The following is a 22,723-nucleotide window of genomic DNA, read 5'->3' on the forward strand; positions in this document are numbered from 1 at the left end:
CCACTTAGCACTCACCTAGGGCAGAGGGCTTCTCAAGTGGCTCAGTGGTAAAGAATTTGCCTGCCAATGCAGGAGAAATAGGAGATGCAGGTTCAGTCCCTGGGTCAGGAAGATCTCCTGGAGGAGGAAATGGCAACCCACTCCAGTATTCTTGCCTGGAAAATCCTCATGGACAGAGGAGCCTGGAGGGCTGCAGTTCCTGGGGTCACGGAGAGTCGGACACAACTGAGGGACTGCACACACACGCACTTGGGGCAGGTCCATTGGAAAATAAGACTCTAGGAGTGGAGTTAAATAACAGATGCCAGACTTCCACTAGTCTGTAGATTTCATTGACCTCTGAGAGTTCACCTAGAAAACCTCATGCTGCCCTGACCCCACCCCCCAGGATGAAGTGTGACCCTTGCTTGCTTCTGTCCTGTTCTCTCCTCTGTTCTCACCCACCTCCTGGGGTTGGATTCCCACCCTGCGAGCCCTCCTCTGTGGCAGAAGGACTGGAGATCAAGAGGCCCCTGGCCCCTAACCTATCACTGGGACACAGGTTTACAACACATTGGTTCAATTGTTGTGGCGAACTTGGGACTTCTCTTTATTTGTTACAATTAGCCTAAAGAAAAGCTAACTAGTAGTGCTTACTCTGTGTCAAGCCCAGGATGAATGGTTGGGTATCTGCAGCTGGCAAATAGCAAAATATCACTGAGTGTCCCAAACTTGATGGCTGTTGAAAGCCCAAGTTCTTACTGATCAGAGAGCCCTAGATATTATCTCTTTCTCATTTTGAAATACTCAGAGCAGGCAGGGTATATAGGAGACGAAACATACATAGCATTCTGTGCCTATGCACACCTTCACGTTTTACCCTGTTTGCTTTAGGTTCTGTTGGAAAGAAATGAATTGCGACAAATAAAATCAAAGCTGCCTGTAGGATTCTTTCTGGCACTTTTCCTCACTCGCCTTCCCTGGGGTAGCCACTCTTCTAAATTTGGTGCTTATCAGCACCTTGTATATTTTTATATTCTTACTACATATGTATTACATTACCTTTTGAATGTAAACCTTATATATAAAAACTGTCATCAACCATGCTTTGGATTTTTGCTTTTAGTTTGTAAAGATTTAGACTGCAGTGTATCTTGGTACCAATCTGATTTTAGAATGTTCTATAAATAGATTTCTGAACTTACTAAATATCATAGTCATTCCTGGGTTGATTTATAGTAAAATTTCTCTCTCAACCTTACATGAAACTTAAAGTAACTGAGTATCTGTTTTGCGATGGATCATTGTGGATAAATGTAGCTCCAATTCTTACATTTTAATGCTGTTTCTCCCTTGACTAAGTGAAAATCTTTTGGTTCTTTTCTATTGACGGGCGTTTAGGTAGTTTCTAGCTCTTGCAGTTACGACTGTGCTGAAGTGAACATTCCTACACGTGTTGACTAGGGCACTCATGGAAGACTTTCCCAAGAATATACCTGCAGGATATGTCTACTGTTACCTTACTAGAATTTTCCATGGTGACTGTAGCCGCATTCACTGATACCTCTGTGAAGGGTTTGATTGCTCTGTACCCTTGATTTGAGACAATCTTTTCTTGCCCATCACAGATTTAATAATTTTTGTTACTTTGGTGGGTCTGATCTAGTATCTCACTGTTGCTCCTAATACAATTTTAAGATTAGATACTGAGAGATTAGAAAAGCCCATGTCCTTTTTTTCTTGTTTTTCTCAGATCTGAAAAGAACTGTTTACATTTTAGATCAGTTTGGATTCTTGCAACTTTAGAGTTGCAACACTTCCCATGCATCACCCAGGAAGTCCTTCAGTTGTGAATCTGCACTGTATGGCTTCCTTCAAACAATTGCTTTGAGGTCTCTCTATCTCTGGGATCTCCCTTTCTCCTTCCTTCCAATTTCTGGTTCTTCTCCACAGAAGTGCAGACTGCTCACAAGGCTGGCCCTGCCACTTTTGAAATTTACGCCCCCACCTTTACTTTGAAATTACGCTGCTCCCTCAGGCAGCTTCTGTCCACTCTCTTCTCTCCATTCCCATCAGGGCTGGGTGAAGATTATTTTAAACAATTTATTTACTTTTAAATGAAGGATAATTGCTTTACAATATTGTGTTGACTTCTGCCATACATCAACATGAATCAGCCATAGGTATATATAGGTCCCCTCCCTCTTGAGCCTCCCTCCCACCTCCCAAAGATTTTTATAATTAATGCAGATGATGCCTGAGTTCTACTGAGGCTTAATCATTCTGTGATGATGTCAGAAGGAAGCAGGAAAGAAAGCGAAGTAGTGAGGAAATTAACTCAAAGGGGGTAGGTGGATAGCACTTGGTACGATTGAGTTTTAAGCCCACTGAGTATGTGTGATGAGGAGGAAGATGGCAAGAGATAGCAACTTTCTAATTTTTAAGTATAAAAAGGAAACATAATTGTAGTAATCTTTATTTACGTTTTGAACGTGTCCTTGCCCTCAACTTAGAGAAAAATACGCTTTCCTTTTCTAACTGAAGGATAGTTGATTTACAATGTTGTGCTAGTTTCAGCTGTACAGCAAAGTGATTCAGTGTATATATTCTTTTTCAACTTCTGTTCCATTATAGGTTATTGAAATTGATAGTCGCTCAGTCGTGTCCAACTCTTCCTGACCCTTTGGATTGTAGCCTGCCAGGCTTCTCTGTCCATGAGGATTCTCCAGGCAAGAAATACTGGAGTGGGTTGCTATTCCCTTCTCCAGGGAATCTTCCCAACCCAGAGATCGAACCTGGGTCTCCTGCATTTCAGGCAGATTCTTTACCATCTGAGCCACCAGGGAAGCCTGTTGTAGATTATTAGAAGATATTGAATATAGTTCCCCGTGTTTGCAGTAGGTCCTTCTTGTTTGTTTTATATACAATAATGGGTATCTGTTAATCTCAAATTCCTAATTTATCCCTCCCCTGCCTTTCCCCTTTGGTAACCGTGTTTGTTTTCTTTCTATGTCCGTGAGTCTAGAGAAATACATACTTTCAATTGATTGGTTTTACTTGGTATAAAACACTCTGTACCCTGCAGTAAACATATCACCATTTCGGTTTTTTAGTTCAGGAACATATTGAAACAAACTTCATAGAGAATTAGATGGGAATATACAAATCAATATGCTGGAATGTGTACATTTTTCTTGAAAAGTTGAGTTAATGATGGTGATCTATGGAGCCTCAAAACTCTCTGGCTGTCCCCTTACCCCCCACTTCTTCCCCCTCGGCTTCACTTGAGAGTTTTTCATTCACAATGACCATTTTAATGGAAATGTTCAGTGCTGAGAAGATCCTGGAATGTGCATTATTTCAATTTTGCTGTTTAAGACAAGTGGGATTTGTTTCTTCTACTCCAGTTATCAAAAAGATTAACCCTTTGCCCTCTACATTCTAATTGTAACCACTCCGAAAACAAAGGGGTTATTTGTACAAAATAGTGGGAAAAGCGAGGCTTTATGCCAAGCGGGATGTTTCTCCGTTGAAGGAGGTGGCGATCACGGCACACATTTTTCTCCTTGTGTTGCAGGCTTCCGTGGAGGCTTCTGGGGAGATCTCGTTATGCAAGACTGGATTTCGTGAAGATGTTTACAGTGCAGTCTTGTCCCGGGATGTGCTGGAAGGACAGCCCCTTCTCAATGGTATGACCTCAAAAGATACATTTGTACACTCAGCACCAATGCTCTTGAAATACCGTTCACTGTTAAAAAGACTCTAAATGATCTCCACTGTACAAGTATGAATTTTTCACAGTCCCTATAATGAGACTGTAGGGACTTTATTTTAGGATTACAGAAGAGCTCATAAATCTCTTATGTACACAACTAGAAGGCTCCTGATTTCCTGAAAACCTCTTCCATTTTTCATTTATGGTGGAAACCATCACACAGTTAATTTTTACAATTTTCTGCCTACATTTTACTTCTGGTAGAAGATTATATTTACCGAATATCTGATTCTGCTGATTTAAACATTATTTATAGCCATCATCTACTTAGTATTTTGAATCAAAGAATTCCTAAGACATGTCAAACTAACATTTAGCAAAATTATAATGAGCAGATTTAGCAGGTAAAATCTCAAGGCAAAAGCATGAATTTGTATTTTTATTATGCCATTGTTTATAGAAATTACTGGATAGCTAATTAGTTGTAATACATATGAATTTCCAATATAGACTCATCTCCTATCTAAATATGGATCAGATTCGTCATATTGATGGATATCATATGAAAATTGTTGCCAATAAGTGTAGATAAAATCTAAGTAAAAGTTGAAATTGAAAACAAATTTGAAAGCCCCTTCTGTTACTTCTAATTGAAAGCAGATAAAAGTTTGGTTAGTCATATTTTCATGGACTTATTTATCATTACACAATCTGTCATAGAAATGGGAAAGCAGGAAGAATTGATTAGTAAGTTGTATTTAAATTCTGATTCCCCACAAATCGTGCATATATCTGAGGCTGTTTTAGATAGCCACTTTCAGAAAATCTTTGCAACCTCAACTAGTTAATTGACACAGGCCTGTAGCACACAGCCTTAATTGAAGACTCTCTGTCACTCTGACAGACCTTTGTGGTACCATACCTAAGAATACCATAGACAGAGGACTTTGAAATGTAAATAGCCCCTTAGCTACTGAAGTTCCTTGTTGCCAGTTATCCTTTTATTTTCATTTCTGTTCTGATTGTGATTTGCTCACACATATGTGATCTTTCTGAAGTTATTTTTAAGACATCCTGCCATCCCTTTCTCATCACATGATATTTTAATGAGTAAATATTAAATCAGTCAGTCTCGATGCTGCATTGCTTGCTATCTCATCTAGTAGCTAATGGTTGATGCAATAGATGTTTAATTCAAATCAAAGGGTGTACATTTTTTTAAAAATTTAATACAAGTCTCAGAGTTCTGCACATTTGTCATCTCCTTCAAATCTGTAAATTATTGTGTGGCATCTTAGGACCTACCTATGTGATCTTAAGTAGTATTTGAATGCTGAAAAATCTTTTGATAAAATCCTAGAGAGTAATTTCTCCAGATCAAAAATTTCTGGAATTGTTTGCATTTTTACATTTTGCTTTTGAGATTCATTCTTAAGTGGATAATTTCTTCTCCTAGTCCCTTCTTCTAAAAGCTTGTTGAAATTTGCTGGTTAAGAATAAACCTATGGTCTGTCTCTGGAAGCCATTGCTTTAAGGTGAAATATGCTGCTTATGTGGAATAATTTTGAAAATGAAACCCTGTTTTTAAATTATTAGATCATGCTGGTGATGAAACTGGACATAATTTTGATTGCCAGGATCATTTTAGTATAACCTAGAAACTTGGGACTTTGCTAGAGTTGTCAATATAAAAGATTGAGAATACTTTTGACTCTGTGCCCCAGCAGTCGCTGGGGGATGTCTATGACATGACAGTCTCTGGTAGAATTTCTCCGCGTTTGGTATACCTAGTAGTTACCATTTTGGTCTTTTAGCCTTTCTAATAAAGCTGTTTCTCTTCTGACACATCATTACTTTTTTCCTTTATCATTCATAAAATATGTTAACAGACACCAGCATCTTAGTGCTTCAAACATAAGGTTCATAATATTGACTCATAGAAAAAACTATTCTTTTAGAAGGAGGAAGATTTTTGTGGAACATCACCATTCCTTTCTACAAGAGTGTTGTCACCAGTTATATGTATTTGGGAAAATCATTACTGAGAATAATTCTCCTTTTTTTTTTTTAATAAAAAAGTTTCTATTAGTACCTTTTTGGAGTTTTTAGTGACATGCTAATCCAAAGGTGGCTGTGTACACTTAACCCAAATAAATACCAAGTCATAATTATGTTCGTGAATTCTATGTTCTGTGCTACGTGCATTGACCATGTATATTCTAAAGCTGAGTGTAATCTGTTGCTAGGCCAAGAGTGATGACTTTGGCTGTGGTTTTGTGATTTATAGTGTTCAAGTAAACAAGTAATTGTGCGTAAGAAATATGCAAAAGTTTTCCAAGACATTTGCCTTGTGGCAGGTTTCTACCTTATGAAGGTTATACTCTAAAAGGCTGTTGAAATCGTAACTCCTAACCCTTGATGCTTCCTTTCATTTCCCCCTGATGACTTCTGGGGAGAGGAGGGCATTGTCCAAACATAGGTATAGAATGGTTTTGTAGAGTAGATTCCTGGTGCACTAGACCTTGTACAAGAGTTTAACTTTCAAGTGTATAAGTGCCATGAATGCTGATTCTTCTTCAGACAGTGAAGTCGCAATCTTTTTTGAAAGTGCTTGAAAAACATGAAGCATTAGAGGGAGAGAGGAGATGTTAGAGGCATGTTAGAAAAGCTGGACTCTTGTCTAAAGAGAATTCTTTTCTCCCCACCTGCCCCTTCTATTTTCTGCTGTTGTAATGAATTTCATAGAAAGAATGGACCCAGTGAGCTTGTTCCATGCCTCCAATTTCTCTTCTGGTTTTCATCAGTGAGTTTTTGGTAAGATCATAAAGAGGGCAAAGGTATTTTGTGATCAACCTTCACATTTCCTATTATATCATGTCGAATATTTCCACGCTTTTGAAAAAAAAAAAGTTCAGTGCTTTATAAAAAGTGGCAGTCCAGGCCTCTGTTCCATTTCGTTAGCAAAACCAGATTTTTCTTAACTGTGCCTCTATTTTTGCACTTACAGGTTGTTTCCAATTTTTCTCTTACACATTGTGCTGCTATGGAGATTCGTTTTTAGCGAAATTTGATTTTTCTTTATGGATAGTTTCTTTGGGGATTTGTGTTCAAAAGTAAAATTCCTAGGCCAAAGGTAATGGACTTTTTTTTTTTTTTTTACATTTTTGTAAAACTCTTTTCATGGCTAAAAGTATGTTTGTTCTTTACTCCATCCTCATAACCACTGAATTTTACAATGTTTTTCATTTTCCTACTTCCCCTAAGATGGAAAACATTCCTTTTTCTATCCTGTGGTATCTCCTGGGTTTGCCTTTTGTAAGTTAGTACAATTTTAATACGTTTAGGTCATCATTTTTACTTTGCTATTTTTCTGTTCTGTTTTAAAAGCATTTCTTGCCAAACCCCTCAGTTTACAGACAAGCAAATTGGAGCTCAGAGAGATATAGGCTTTTCCCATGATAATATGGTGTTTTAGATTGTTAGCTACAGATTTGGAATTAGAACCCAGGTTTCTGATACTTAATTTAGTGATGATGCTAATGGCGATGAATAAAGAAAACAAAAACAAAAACATTATGGAGTAACACAGGGAAGAACATGAGCCAGCCTACCTGTCCATGTGTCTTGTGACAAGTCTTAGAACTGGTCTTTATTTCCCACTTAGCACCATGGGTTTTGTGTTATTAGACACATTCGGGAATTGGTGACTCTAAGGCACGGTTTCCCTGGTGGCTCCTGCAGTGCAGAAGACCTGGGTTCTATCCCTGAGTTGGAAAGAGCCCCTGGAGAAGGGAATGGCTACCCACTCCAGCATTCTTGGCTGAAGAATTCCGTGGCCAGAGGAGCCTGGCAGGTTACATAGAGTCCATGGGGTCCCCCTGTGATTAAAAAATATCTCTTGATGATTGTCACCATGAGTATTTTTTGTGCATACCTATTTACAAGCAGAAATTTAGGGCTCTTGAAAATAATATTTAGTCTCAGATATTTAACTTACACTCCACTGAACTAGAAAGAATCTCTTGTGGTAGCACATTACTTGAAAATAAAATAACTGAAATCATAAATTTTCATTCTGTCACCAGCAGTGCTAGGTGACACTAGGAAATAACAACTATGCTGCGACATCACAGAGAGCATCTAGGCTGTTTTTAGTGTTGATGTTATGAGTGATTTTCCTGTATGTTTTGCACTGGTGGTCTGTATGCTTAGACATCTCGCTTAAGTAAACTCCTCCGACTCTGGTCAACATAAATAGCAACCTGCAATTACCAAGAAGCTCTTCAGTAATGCATCCAGACTCACCAACTCTGGGCAGCCCATGATGACTATTTTCAACTAGACGGAATTTGATTTAGATTAGTTTACTTACTGATTGAGGCTCCTCTCTGCATTAACACTCTGGGAGGAAGCTGTCATATGGTATCTTCAGATAACAGTACAGAAATCCTTATTATTATTTAGTAGGACTATACACTATGCACTACTTTTTCTAAAAATAATCTGACTGCCCATGTATGATATGCATTACTGAATTTGGGAGCCATCTATATCTTAAGCAGGTCTTCTCTGTTCCAGACTTGTACTAATATGTTAGGAAACCTTGGCTTTTGTTTTAATCAGCCTTTTTTATTTCGATAGATCTTTTTTTAAATTCTTTTGTGTAAATGTCTTAAGATATTTTAAATTGTTTATACAGCCTTGTGCTAACTGTGTGTGTATGTGTTAGTCACTCAGTCATGTCCGACTCTTTGCGACACCATGGACTGTAGCCCACCAGGCTCCTCTGTCCCTGGGATTCTCCAGGCAAGAATATGGAGTGGGTTGTTATTCTCTTCTCCAGGGGACCTTCCAACCCGGGGACTGAACCCGGGTCTTCCGTATTGCAGCCACGGATTTCCACTTGTGAGAAAAGGCGTTAAGTTTCTAGATGGTTCTCTTGGATATTGATGATAGGCTCTTAGGAGTTACAAATGAAATACAGCCATGTAGATTCTCCGGGGTGGAGAGCTTTTATTTTTAATACCTTGTGGTAGTTATTTTTTAAGAGCCATTAGGTATATATTAATGTCAACAGAAGAACTAAGAAATTTTATCCTTGTTTTCATCATAACCACTTAGACTTTATTTAATACTTGGCATGCTTTTATATCCCTTTTGATGCGATGTGTTCTAGGTCTAGGTTTCTTAATGCAGTCCTACAAACCAAGATAAGCCAGTTTGGGTGGTCACTCATTTGTTTTAAGTCCTTTGGCAGTTATTTATATCGTTCAGTAATTTGGAGTAGCCGAGGTCTGCTGTCTCACAAAGTAGCAACCAGATCTGTGTTGAAGAAAGTCACACTTCACCTGTGAAAACGTGTTAACAAGCAGGCACTGAATGGTTTAAAATCTGCCGTCCTAAGATCTGAGGGCCCCTTTCTGTCTGTCCTTTTAGGCTAAATAGTAACCCCCTGGTGGAGAGTAAAAAATAAACACAATAAATAAGATTTACTTTATGTTAGGTGCTATGGAGAAAAATAAGACAGAGAAGGGAAATAGGAAGAATGTGTAGTTTTGCTGTTTAAATAGGATGGTCAAAGGAGTATCATTGTATGGGAGACATTTGAGCAAGAATTGGTATTGCAGGTGGTTCAATCGCTAGAGATAACTGGGAGAGGAACATTCAGATTAACAGCGAACTGCAAATGCAAAGGCTGTGTGACATTTGTGTATCTCCTTTGAAGAAATGTCTGTTCAGGTCCTTTGCCCATATTTTAATTGTTTGGTTTTCATTTTTAAAGTTTTTAAATATATATTCTGGATACTAGATCTTTATCAGATAGATGATTTGTAAATATTTCTCCCATTCTTTAGGCTATCTTTTCATTTTCTTGATAATGTCCTTTTATGCACAGAAGTGTTTGACTTTGACAACGTACAACTCTTTTTCCTCTTGTTGCTCTTGCTTTTGGTGTCACATCTAAGAAACTGTTGCAGAATTCAAGGTCATAAAGATTTATTCCTGTGTTTTCTTCTAAGATATTTTATGATTTTAGTTCTATTTAGGTCACTGACCCATTTTAAGTTAATTTTTGTATGTAGTAGGAGATGGAAGCCCAACTTTATTCTCAGGATATATTTTGGCAGTTGAGCTGGCAGAGTTTGACGGATTGGATGGATGGTGTGAGAAAAGAGGGGTCAAGGATGACTCTGTGATATTCGGTCCAAATCCTGGGAAGGCTGTTAGTCACTGTGACGGGAATGATCAGGAGTTGGTTTGCGTGTGTGGAGATGAATGTCAAAGATGGATGAAGACATTTTGGTATAGGTTTGGGGTTTAGTGGAGTGATCTAGGCTGCAGTGTGGGTAGTTCTAAGTGCATGAAGGACAGTCATGACCCAGGGTGAAATCACGAAGAGGATTTTCCCCAAGTGTGAGGAAGAGACCAAAGAAAGAAAGAAATGCTTTCATATGGAGCCTTTCAGGATTAGGAAGTCAAGATCAAGAGCCGGAATGGAGGTAAACAAGATCCCACTGTATAGCACAGGGAACTATATTCAATATCCTGTAATAAACCATAATGGAAAAGAATATGATTGAGTGTCTGTATAGATATTTATATGTGTATAACTGAATACTTCACTGTAAAGTAGAAATTAACACAATGTTGTAAATCAACTCTGCTTCGATAAAAGAAATATTTTTAAAACCCCAGAGATGGGTTTTATGCCCTTATCAACATGATAGTGGGCATTTCCTGTAAAATATTTAGATATTTTTTGACTAGGGTCTCAGATGTTTGGGACACATGGCTGTTAAAAGTTTATACAGGAGCTCTTTCATCCCTTTACAGTTTTGCTTTCTTACTTAAAAAAAAAAAAAAGAAATTTGGCTGTGCTGGGTCTTCGTTGTGACATATGGGCTTGGTTACCTTGCAGCATGTGAACTCTTAGTTCCGTGACTAGGAATCAAACCTGTGTCCCCTGCATTGCAAGGAGGATTCTTAACCCTGGACCACCAGGGAAGTCCCCTATGATTTCTTATCTTAAAGATACGATTCAAAAGACAGAAGACAGAGAGGTAGTGAAGACTGAGAAAGGGTGACCAGAGAGAGGAGAAAACTCAGTAGGATGTGGTACCTTCAAAGGCAAGTGAAGTTGTATTTCAAAGGAGGGAGTGACCCTCTGTACCCAGTGCTACTGAAGGGTCAGCTCAGATGAGGACTGAGAATTCACCATGGATTTCACAGCATGATGGTTACTGGGTGAGTTTGATTCCGGTGTGTTCTATAGTTATGTGGAGGTGGGAAGCTGGCCACAGATTGAGTTTTCCTTTAGAAGGACGAAGGGAAATTGAGTGGCAGTTGAGAGGGAAACAGATTCAACCGAGGATGGTGTTTTGTTTTTTCAGTAGGGCGGAAATGGAGAACAGACTTGGGGCTACAGTGAGGGAAGGAGAAGTTGGGACAAATTGGAAGAGTAACATGAAAATATATAAATTACCATATATAAAATAGATAGCTAACTTGACCGAAACCAACAAAATTCTATAAAGCAGTTATCCTTCAATTAAAAAATAAATGAATTAAAAAATTAAATAGCCAGTGGAGATTTACTGTGTGACTCAGGGAGCTCAAATCAGGCATTCTGTGACTACCTAGAGGGATGGGATTGGGTAGGAGTTGGGAGGGAGGTTCAAGAGGGAGGGGCATATGGTCACCTATGGCTGATTCATGTTGATGTATGGCAGAAACCAACACAATATTGTGGAGCAACTATTCTCCAATTAAACATTTAAAATAAAAATGAGGATGATTTTTAAGGACGGGAGGAACATCCCATGCAACATGGTTGCATGTTGATGGCAAAGCCTCCAGTAGGGAGGGGAAAAGTGATGTGCAGAAGAGAAGAGACAGTTACTAGGACAATATCCTGGAGTGGACTGGAGAAATGAGATCATGTGGGACTTAGAAATCTGTCCTTAAGACAAGCCACACAGATGTTCTTATGTACCTACATTTGGGAACCACTCTCACGCTTTTTGTTGAGTCACTCCTGAAAGGTTTTAAAAATCCTTCCTTTCAGCTTGATGATTTTATGTCAGCAGAAGGCTTGCTCTTCAGAAATGGCAGCTAGGATAAAAATGAAACCCTTGTGGTGTTCGATGATGTAAACAGGGTTTTCATTGCTGGAGCATCCTTGACAGATGGTTATCCAGTTTCTGCAAGAATACCACTGCTCGTCCCCTCCCCCCAGGAGGAAGAGATCATTCCTTTACAGAGTCTGCTCCGTCACCAAAGAGCTCTCACTGTTAAAAAGCGATTTCTGGAAAAGTTGAACTGAAGCATATGTTCCTAAAATCCTTACCCGCTGGTGCCTGTTTCGTCATTTGGCACCTCACGGAGCAGCAAGTGCGTTCTCTTTTCCTCTGAGGTCATTCATTTCATCATTTTTCATTCGACAAGTATTTTTGCTCGTTCATCACATGCCAGGTCTTTTTCAAGGAACAGGACAATGCTGGTCAGCAAAATGGGCAAACGCCTTGCAGTGGAAGCTTACTTTGAGAGATCCTTCAAATACTTGAGCATCATCATCTCGGCTCGTGAAACCTCTGCCGCAGGCTGCACATCAGACCATTTCTTCAGTGGGGTTTGAACATTTTGGTTCACCCTTCCCTTTCAGCCTGAGGAAAGCGAGCTTCCCTCCATGACTGAACGCGCAGCCTATGCGTCCTGCCTGTGCTCTCGAGCCATCCTTCTTGCCTTTGACTGAGATGCTGCACTGGCGCAGCCCAGGGTGAACTTGGTGTAGTGTACCACTCCATCATCCTGTTGGCTCTTGTTAATAAGACTGTGGTTAACAAAAACTCGTGGGTGTTTCTCAGATGAACTGATTACCATCTTGCCCTTTAAAAAATGATTTTCGAACTCGTATGTTAAACCTGTAAGTAGATTTTTATTTTTTTTTGCAAAAAAGGCCCTAATATCAACACCATCTGGAGACCCAAACTGGCAACCTAGACACATAGAAGCCCCAGGAATTAATGCCAGTATTTGTTATAAGTCCTCATTTGAACAGAGGGGCATATGACGACATCTGTAAGTTGTAGGTAACAATAGCTGCCAAATCAGTGGAGTAAACAACATACACAAATGTGTAGACACACAGATGCACACACATATACACATGCACACACACACAAATTCTTTAAATTGTTAAATGATCAAAAAGTGGTTGATGAGTTTCAGCCTACAGCAACTTTGAGACAATGTTAAGATTTTATTTCAATTCATGGTCTTTGGTTTTCTTAAAATAGGGTTTCTCGTCAGGCAATGGAGAAAAGACCCATTGCAGACATTCAGTTCAGTTAAGTTCAGTCGCTCAGTTGTGTCCAACTCTTCGCGACCCAATGGACTACAGCACGCCAGGCCTCCCTGTCCATCACTAACTCCCAGAGTTTACTCAAACTCATCTCCACTGAGTTGGTGATGCCATCCAGCCATCTCACCCTCTGTTGTCCCCTTCTCCTCCTGCCTTCAGTCTTTCCTGGCATCAGAGTCTTTTCCAATGAGTCAGCTCTTTGCATTAGGTGGCTAAAGTATTGGAGTTTCAGTTTCAACATCAGTCCTTCCAATGAACACCCAGGACTGATCTCCTTTAGGATGGACTGGTTGGATCTCCTTGCAGTCCAAGGGACTCTCAAGAGTCTTCTCCAACACCACAGTTCAAAAGCATCAATTCTTCGGCACTCAGCCTTTTTCACAGTCCAACTCTCACATCCATACATGACTACTGGAAAAACCATAGCCTTGACTAGATGGACCTTTGTTGGCAAAGTAATGTCTCTGCTTTTGAATATGCTGTCTAGGTTAGTCATAACTTTCCTTCCAAGAAGTAAGCATCTTTTAATTTCATGGCTGCAGTCACCATCTGCAGTGAATCTTGAGCCCCCCAAAATAAAGTCTGTCACTGTTTCCACTGTTTCTCCATCTATTTGCCATGAAGTGATGGGACTGGATGCCATGATCATCTTCTTCTGAATGTTGAGCTTTAAGCCAACTTTTTAACTCTCCTCTTTCACATTCGTCAAGAGGCTCTTTAATTCTTCTTCACTTTCTGCCATAACGATGGTGTCATCTGCATATCTGAGGTTATTGATATTTCTCCCAGCAATCTTGATTCCAGCTTGTGCTTCATCCAGCCCAGCGTTTCTCATGATGTACTCTGCATAGAAGTTAAATAAGCAGGGTGACAATATACAGCCTTGACGTACTCCTTTTCCTGTTTGGAACCAGTCTGTTGTCCCATGTCCAGTTCTAACTATTGCTTCCTGACCTGCATACAGATTTCTCAAGAGGCAGGTCAGGTGGTCTGGTATTCCCATCTCTCTCAGAATTTTCCACAGTTTATTGTGATCCCTTGCAGACATGTGTAGGTATAAATAACAGGCTATTTAGATCACCCCAATTATTACTGTTTGACACTCCTGCTGAAAAATGAATTTCATTCATTTTAACAGAAAAGAGAAATCATCTATTTTTAAGAAGGCACATATCTCCTTAAAGCACATCTATAGTTATAATAAGTCCTCATCTTGAGGGCTTCAATCTTAGTAGATAATTATCCCCTAAATTGATAGAGGAGAAATGAACCTTTTATTGCATTTGGAGATATGAACACTGTTTTTTTGTTTGTTTGTTTATTAGTGTTTTTGGACTTTGGTAACTCTGTTTTGAACCCGGTCTCTCAGGATTCTCAAGTTTGCCTGTTTTAATTATTCCTTGTTGAATCTTTTGTAGGGCACCCTGGTGAGGGTTTGCTCACTTGTAAGGGCAAAGTCACTGACACCTCATTCTATTATTTTTCTTTCATCATTGTGGACTGTTTTTCTTTCTACAATGTGGTTCCTTCTGTGGATGCTTTCGTTTGCTGTAATTTGGGGGGAAAATGTCTTTTAGGCTTTTTTCTCCCAAATGGAAGCATCATCATACCCCGTTGTTTCAAGAGTGGAATTGAGAATGCCAGCCACTTTTGAAGACGAGTTTGTTTGTACCAGGCCATGCCTCCTCTGTCCTTCATTGGAAGGACTGATGGTGCAGCTGAAACTCCAGTACTTTGGCCACATGATGTGAAGAGCTGACTCACTGGAAAAGACCCTGATGCTGGGAAAGATTGAGGGCAGGAGGAGAAGGGGATGACAGAGGATGAGATGGTTGAATGGCATCATCGACTCGATGGATGTGGGTTTGGGTGGACTCCGGGAGTTGGTGATGGACAGGGAGGCCTGGCGAGCTGCGGTTCATGGGGTCGCAAAGAGTCGGACACGACTGAGCGACTGAACTGAACTGAACTGATGCGTCCTTTGGGCCTCACTCTAGCTGCCAGTCAGTCTTTGTGATGGAGGTGGTTTCTCCTCCCTGTAAGGTTCCCAATGTATGAGGAAGTGTCCGTGTAATGTATGAATTCATCAGATTTTGATCTCACTACCTTATAAGTTGACTGTTACATGGCTCTGCCCTCTTCATATGCTCTTATTCTTTTGAGTGTAACTTGTTTCTGCTGCTGCTGCTGCTGCTATGTCGCTTCAGACGTGTCCGACTCTGTGCCATCCCATAGACAGCAGCCCACCAGGTTCCCCCGTCCCTGGGATTCTCCAGGCAAGAACACTGGAGTGGGTTGCCATTTCCTTCTCCCATGCATGAAAGTGAAAAGCGAAAGTGAAGTCGCTCAGTCGTGTCCGACCCTCAGCGACCCCATGGACTGCAGCCTTCCAGGCTCCTCCGTCCATGGGATTTTCCAGGCGAGAGTACTGGAGTGGGGTGCCATTGCCTTCTCTGAACTTTTGTTTCTAGTGTCTGTGTTAAAAAGTATAGGAGATTACTCTGCCAGTGTTCTATTTCTTTTAAAAAAAGCACATGATCAGTTTTCAGACATTCAGGTTTTTACAGATGGATTCCAGGTGACTCCAATAAAGAGTCTCTGCCTGACTTCCACAGTTGGTCCTTAGTGTGTATTTACATGACAGAAACATAGATCAGATGGTTTTAGAGGTGTTATATTTTGGCGGTTGTGCCTTGCCTCTTCTCTAGTGCTTTTTTTTTTTTTTTTACATACAAGCCCACTTTCTGTCTTTGGAACAGATTTGGATCAACTTCTGAAATAGATGTTGATGAAACCTTTGTTCATGTTAACACTTGGAACATATCTGTGTCCACTATCATTATATTCTTGTTAGTTTTTGAACATCTGAATATTTAGTTTACCAGATGCTCAGATAAGGAGACTATTAAGTTCTAAAAAAGTGCTAATACATGGAGAACAAGGCTCTTCATTTATCTGGTAGGAAAAAAAAAAATAAAACTTCATCACAGGAAATGGCCCGTAAGTTCTAATTCCAAGGGTTGAAATCTCTTGTCCTGGCCCCTTCATTCACTGGCTCATGTTGTAGTCTAACCAAGGGTATTTCTGTCTGACGGGAAGCACCCAGCAGGCTACATTTGATCTTCCTCTGATATCAGTTGGCCTCCTCGAAGTTCTCCTTTCCCATCTGCCCTTGACCTTATTGAGCTGTGCATTGAATGGTATTTTCAAGCCTCCAAATAAGGGCAAGTTCATTATTACTTTTGTCTTTTATTTCAGAATTTCTCTGTAAATTAAATATTCTCAGATTAACAGGTATTACAAATTTAACAGAGTGTTGATGTGGAAATTTTCAGAGCTTTCAGAGTATTTGTGTTCCCAACATGTATTCAGCAAATATTTTTTTTCTCTCCTGGCTAAGGAAGTCAGTTGCATTACTTTGGAAAATACGAGAGCCCAGCTCACACTTATTACTTATGGCAGTGGGGAAAACATCCCCATTTCTAGCAATTATTTAAATTATAAATGTTTCTTTGCAGCATTCCTGTGTGGTTTTAAAGGGCAAAAATAAGGGGCCACCTTCATGGAATGATTGGAGCAAAAATTTGACAGAGCTGAATATTTGTTCTGCTGATTCCTTTGTGAAATTAAATCCTGCAGATTTTCACATTATGCATATATATAATTATTCCTTCAGCTCAGTCACTTTGATTCGCTATGGCGTCTTTTGTTGACTTGTCATCTATTCTGTCAATGTAGAAGACATTTATTAAAGCATCTTGTTGCATTTATATTGTAGGAAAATGTTCCTTTATGAAGTAATCTCACACTGACTACTCAAACTGATGAAGCCCCAGTATGGTATTGTCATTTTACTAACGATTAGCAAATTAGTAGATGGCGTGAACTCTCAATCCCTATTAGTGCCACGTTCTCAGAAGTTTAGTAGTTTGATATTTAAATGTCCTAATGACTTAACCCATAAATCATAATTATAATTTATTATTTTCCAGGCAACCATTTAAATAAGCTAAGCAGTTAAGAACAGGATACATCCTTTGTCTTGCTCATTATCGATATATAATGTCTGGTGGTTGGAATATGCACATTTGGGCAAGACTGTGTTGAAATGTTTAAGAATCACCTTACCTTTGGTATTCAGATTGTTTATTTATAAGTGTTTTTTTGTTGTTCAGTCGCCAAGTCATGTCCGACTCTTCGAGACCCCATAGACTGTCTCTGTCCATTGAATTGGTGATGCCATCCAACCATCTCATCCTCTGTTGCCTCCTTCTCCTCCTGCCCTCAATCTTTCCCAGCATCAAGGTCTTTTCCTATGAGTCAGCTCTTCGCATCAGGTGGCAAGAGAATTGGAGCTTCAGCGTCAGTCCTTCCAAAGAGTATTCAGGGTTGATTTCATTTAAGATTGTCTGGTTTAATTTCCTTGCTTTCCAGGGGATTCTCATGAGTCTTCTCCAGCACTGCAATTCAAAAGCATCAGTTCTTCAGCACTCTGCTTTTTTTTATGGTCCAGCTCTTACATCTGTACACGACAACTGGAAAAGCCATAGCCTTGACTATTACAGACCTTTGTCGGCAGAGTGATGCCTTTGCTTTTTACATTTGCATAAAACATGTTATACTTCTTGAGAAATTTCATAAACATTATATTGATTGCCCAAAATTCCAAGGGACAGCTAAGATGGGATGCATCTGGGGGTGCGGAAGGGGAGCGTTTCTATGTTCACGTAATGAAACTGAGTTCACAAAGCTGAGGTGACTCACTCGTAAGAGTAATGAGAGGCTGGAGGTTTTGTCCCTTGCCCAGAGTCCTTCCTCTCCAGCTGATGAGAGCAGTGCTGCCCAGGAAGGCTGCTTCAGGTGGAACATTCCGTGCCCCTTCAGCTCTCTCGCCTCCCCCTGCGTGTGCCAGAATATACTTACTTGCCTGGGGTTTTAAAGTCCTTGTTGCCGGTCAAGGTGCACAAGGTCCATTGTCTCAACCTTTCTTTTCAAAATGACCACAAATCACCCCCCAGCATACTGTATGCCCCGAAATGTTTTCTACTTAAGAAATAGAAATTCATTGCTGTGGAAGATGAGAGAAGATGTAGGTAGCCCACATAAAGCCCCATCTTGGTTTTGCCAGATCCAGCTCATTGGGCAGAAATTGATGAATCTTTTGCTTTCCCAGAGTACTTGCTGTGAAGTGAAGATCTAGTGTGTGAGAGCTCTAGACAGCATCAGAAGAGTGTATAAAAGCAAAAGTTTCCAAGGTTCTATATTGATATGTGATGCTCAGTCATGTCCAGCTGTTTGAGGCACCCTGAACTGCAGGCTCCTCTGCCCATGGAAATTTCAGGCAAGAATACTGGAGTGGGTTGCCATTTCCTTCTCCAGGGGATCTTCCTGACCCAGGGATCAAACTCAGGTCTCCTGCATTGGCAGGTGGATTCCTTACCACTAGTGCCACCTGGGAAGTCCAATAATGATAAAAGATTTTTAAAATTTATCAACTGTCTGCATGTTCCAGGTGCTTAATAGACACTTTCATTTCTACTTGTATTGCAGGTAAGGAAATACAGATGCAAACAGTTTAAAGCGATTTCTCCAAGGTGTTCCATTAGCAAGTGGTAGCACCAGGGTTTGAGTCCAGGTCAGTAGGATGTCTGCTCCCATTCTCTTCCTGATGGACCATGCTGCCTCCATAGGGTGTGCTGAAAAGTCAGGTCAGTCAGGGACCAGACCCACTGGTCCCTCACAGGGATGAGGTATTGGAGGAGGCATACTTTGAGAACTATACTTTGCAGAGTGGCATTTTGGATAGATAAGGAAGCAATAGTTAAGGGGTGTGTGTCTGAGATCAGATGGACATGGGAGGAAGATTTTTATTGGAGAAAACTTCCCAAAATGTAGACCGATGGGACAAAAGTGAAAGTGTTAGTCGCACGGTGTCAGTCCGACTGTTTGTGACTCCCATATCCCATCTGAGCTTCCCTGGTAGCTCAGATTGGTTAAGAATCTGCCTGCGATGGGAGACCGAGCTTCGATTCCTGGGTTGGGAAGATCCCCTGGAGAAGGGAATGGCAACCCAATCTAGTATGCTTGCCTGGAGAATCCCCATGAACAGAGGAGCCTGGCTGGCTATAGTCCATAGGGTTGCAAAGAGCAACTAACACTAACACAATTATCCCATCCCAAAGACCCTTGAGTTCCAGAGTAAGGAACTGAGCTGGCTCTTGAGGTGGGGGTCATCCAGTGATAGAAGGAGAATTAGGCAATTATGAATTCTGGAGAGGACCATATGGATGAAGCAGACTTGAAAAGCTGTGAACAGTAGGTGAATAAAGCTGTGCAAATCAGTTGTGTAGTTGGCATCATGGCAGCCCTTCCTGAGATTCATTCCTTGATTACTGTACAGTTCATAGATTTAGAAGCTTGATTCACCTACAGTTCTAAGGACACGACAGTTCAGTTTAGTTCAGTTCAGTTGCTCAGTCATGTCCGACTCTGCAACCCCATAAGGACAAGATATCATAGCCTTATTCCTATGACCACAGTGGAAACTTTTGGATCAGTGAGGTCAAGTTTAGGGAAATTTTGCTTCCTCTCAACCTTCCTCTCTAGGTCTTTGCCCCTCATCACTGTGCCCCACACCTCTTTCCCTTTGTCTCCATGGTTCTCTTCCTCTCTGGATGAAGACAAGGAATTAAATAATCTCGACAGTTCTTGCCAATCCATCACTTCCAAGCAGAGAGGAGAGATGGAGAGAAGCTTGGCCTCCGATGCGATTACCAGCTGCTGAATTAATATAATTCGGAGCTTTTTCCATCCCTGGGCTTCCCGTCATGTTAGCCGATAAGCCCCAGTGACTGTGTCAGGCAGTGACAGAGGCACTTGTGTTACTCTCAGTGAGTTGCATCCTGGTGGTGAGGATCACCGTGACGGTGGGAGCACAGGCTTCATGACTGTGGGGGCAGGAGAAGCTGGTTTACAGGGTTATAGCTAGGAAGGGGAAGTATCGGGTTATAGCTAGGAAGGGGAAGTATCAAGACAGGGATCAAAAAGGTGCTGCTTTGCTCAAGGGTCTCTGCTTTTCTGCCATGGGCATGAGGTGATGGTCACCTCTATGTGGTGGAACCAGGTCACTTATTTACCCAGTATCCCCAGGGCCTCATACAGTGGCGGCCAGGTCCTGGCTGTAACCCCAGGTGATAGATTAAATGAGTCAATGAGTCTGAACAGAAGCTTGGCAATTTACTGAGAAACAGGAAATGAGGTCAAGGACAGTATCATCTGTTGCAGGGAACACTATGGAAATTAAAAGAGAAATGAAGTTCTTCAGTAATTTAGAAAGATGGAAATGGGATGCTAGCTTGTGAAATGATGAAAAGTATTTGAGCAAAAGATTTTGACTAAGCTCTAGGGTCTTACTCCTTTAGTCTACAAAAAAACTGTTTCGGCAACAATTTCTTCTCTATCCCTTGTTTTGCCCTTTCCTCTCTGTTTAAATGGATCATTTCTTTTTTTTCTAAATCTCTTCCAAAATATTTTGATTTTTCTTAGAAGACTATAAGAGAGAGAAGTACAGGAAGAGAAATTGAGGGCTTTTTCTAGGTCAGATCTTAATAGAAACTCACCATGGCAGTGATTGATGTGCTAATTGAAGATTCTATCAAAGTGTTCCTGTGAGTTGCCTAGAAGTGCAGTAAGGTGTTGTCACTAAAAACCCTCAGAGTGCTTCCATAGGGACCTTGCTGTGATTGTCTTCACACCTATGGCTTCTGTTCTTACAAAGTAAGGATGCAAAAGTCATTCAGAGGGTTACATTTTTAAAAATTGAAAGGAAATTCACTCTCAGAGAAATTTTTCCTTTGGTTTCTGTCTTAGAACTTTCAGGTTGCTGTAACAGTGCTGTAGACTTACACAGAGAAGTATATTTCTCACTTTTCTGGAGGCTGGGAAGTCTAAGATCAAGACTCTGGCTGTTTCATTGATGGTCTTCTTCCTGCTTCACAGGCATGCCTTCTCATTGGGTGCTTACATGGTGGAAAGAGCAAGGGAGCTCATTTTTTTTGTTTGTTTATTTCCCATAAGGACACTAATCGCATCGCAGGGGCTCCACCCTCACAACCCACCTCCTAAAGTTCCCACCTCCAAATCATATCGGGGATAGTGTTCAACATATGAATTTTGGGGGAGCTGCAAGTGTTCAGTGTTTAACAAGTTCCTAACATAAAATTTAGTATTTATTAAACATGAATTTTAGTATTTTGGGGAAGAAAAAGATATATAGTTCTAAATTTGTAAAAAGGGCAGAAGAACCTTAAAAGGAAATTATCACTTTGCAGCACTATAGAACTTAGAATATCTTACTTGATCTTTTTTGAATGGGTCATTCTGTCAACAAATTATCTGGTATCTATAGGTTCCAAAATGACATTTGTTTTCTCAGTCTGGAACTATTTTGTGGTCATATGTCCAGTTAGCTGAGAACATGGTGTAAAGAGTTGGTTTTAAAAATAAAGATTCCATTGAAGTAATGAGTATGTGTGCTCAGATATGCACCTGATACTAAATTTTTAACTAACTCTTAAAGGGAGCTCATAAAAATTGAAGTCTCAGCCTCTCATGGAAATGTAATCCTTTTACTCTTCTCCACTGATTTCAAAGAGGGCTTGTTCCCCTCACAATGGAACTCCACTTTGGAAAATCTTGGCAGCATTTCAACACTGTGCCCAACGGAGGTAACATAATTTTAGACTTTAGTCTCTGGAGATGGAACCCAAATGATCTCCTGCAGGGCTCCCTGGAAGAGGCCTGCTCAGCTGCTGTGATGCTCTGTTTTCTCAGGACTTTTGCCAGTTAATCCTGCCATGTAGACCCCAGGGGCTTCCCAGGTGGCACTCGTGGTAAAGAACCTGCCTGCCAATGCAGGAGATGTAGAGATGCAGGTTTGATCCCTGTGCCAGGAAGATCCCCTGGAGGAGGAAATGGCACCTCACTCCAGTATTCTTGCCTGGTGGGCTACAGTCCATGGGGTCGTAGAGTCAGATGCAACTGAGCATATACGATATACAGCTTATACAATTCCCCAGCTAGGCTTGATGTAATTACTTCACGGATGTCCTGTGTGGGGTAGCGGTATACCCCTGTCATTGAGGATAGTAATTTTCAATTGCTACGACTGGGAGGCGTTGTCAGAAACACATTTTACAGTGCTGTATATATGTATTTCACAAGAGAGCACACTTACCCTTGACTGTGATGTGGGCTCTCCGGGTGGTACTAGTGATTAAGAAACTGGGGATGCAGGGGACATAAGAGATGAAGGTTTGATCCCTGTGTCAGGAAGATCCCCTGGAGAAGGGCATCGCAACCCACTCCAGTATTCTTGCCTGGAGAATCCGATAGACAGAAGAGCCTGGCGGGCTGTAGTCCATAGGGTTGCAAAGAGTCAGACACGACTAAAGCAGCTTAGCATGTGATGTACTCCATTTTCCATTCCATTCCTAATTATACTAAGAATCTGTCATTATCTGCAGTTTGAAAAGCATTGTGTTGGCCCTGCTTTCTAGGGTGGAGTGCTCAGCCCCAGAGTCTTCAGCAGGGTTCCTGTCTGTTCTCCAGCAAAAGTGCCCTCCGATGATCACCATGACTTACTCATGCCCATGGTCTCTCTGTTAGTG

General features: G+C 40.7%; 1 protein-coding gene across 1 annotated transcript in view; it reads left to right on the forward strand.

Annotated features, from left to right (window-relative positions):
• CDH2 (cadherin 2) overlaps nucleotides 1-22,723 on the forward strand; it is a 240,866-nt gene that overhangs the window by 28,688 nt on the left and 189,455 nt on the right. Inside the window, exon 2 of the mRNA XM_069569104.1 lies at nucleotides 3,557-3,668. Coding sequence (XP_069425205.1) covers nucleotides 3,557-3,668 — 112 coding nt within the window. The remainder of the gene's footprint in view (nucleotides 1-3,556; nucleotides 3,669-22,723) is intronic.

The sequence above is a fragment of the Ovis canadensis genome, chromosome 23 (genome assembly GCF_042477335.2).
Source record: "Ovis canadensis isolate MfBH-ARS-UI-01 breed Bighorn chromosome 23, ARS-UI_OviCan_v2, whole genome shotgun sequence".
Lineage (NCBI taxonomy): Eukaryota > Metazoa > Chordata > Mammalia > Artiodactyla > Bovidae > Ovis > Ovis canadensis.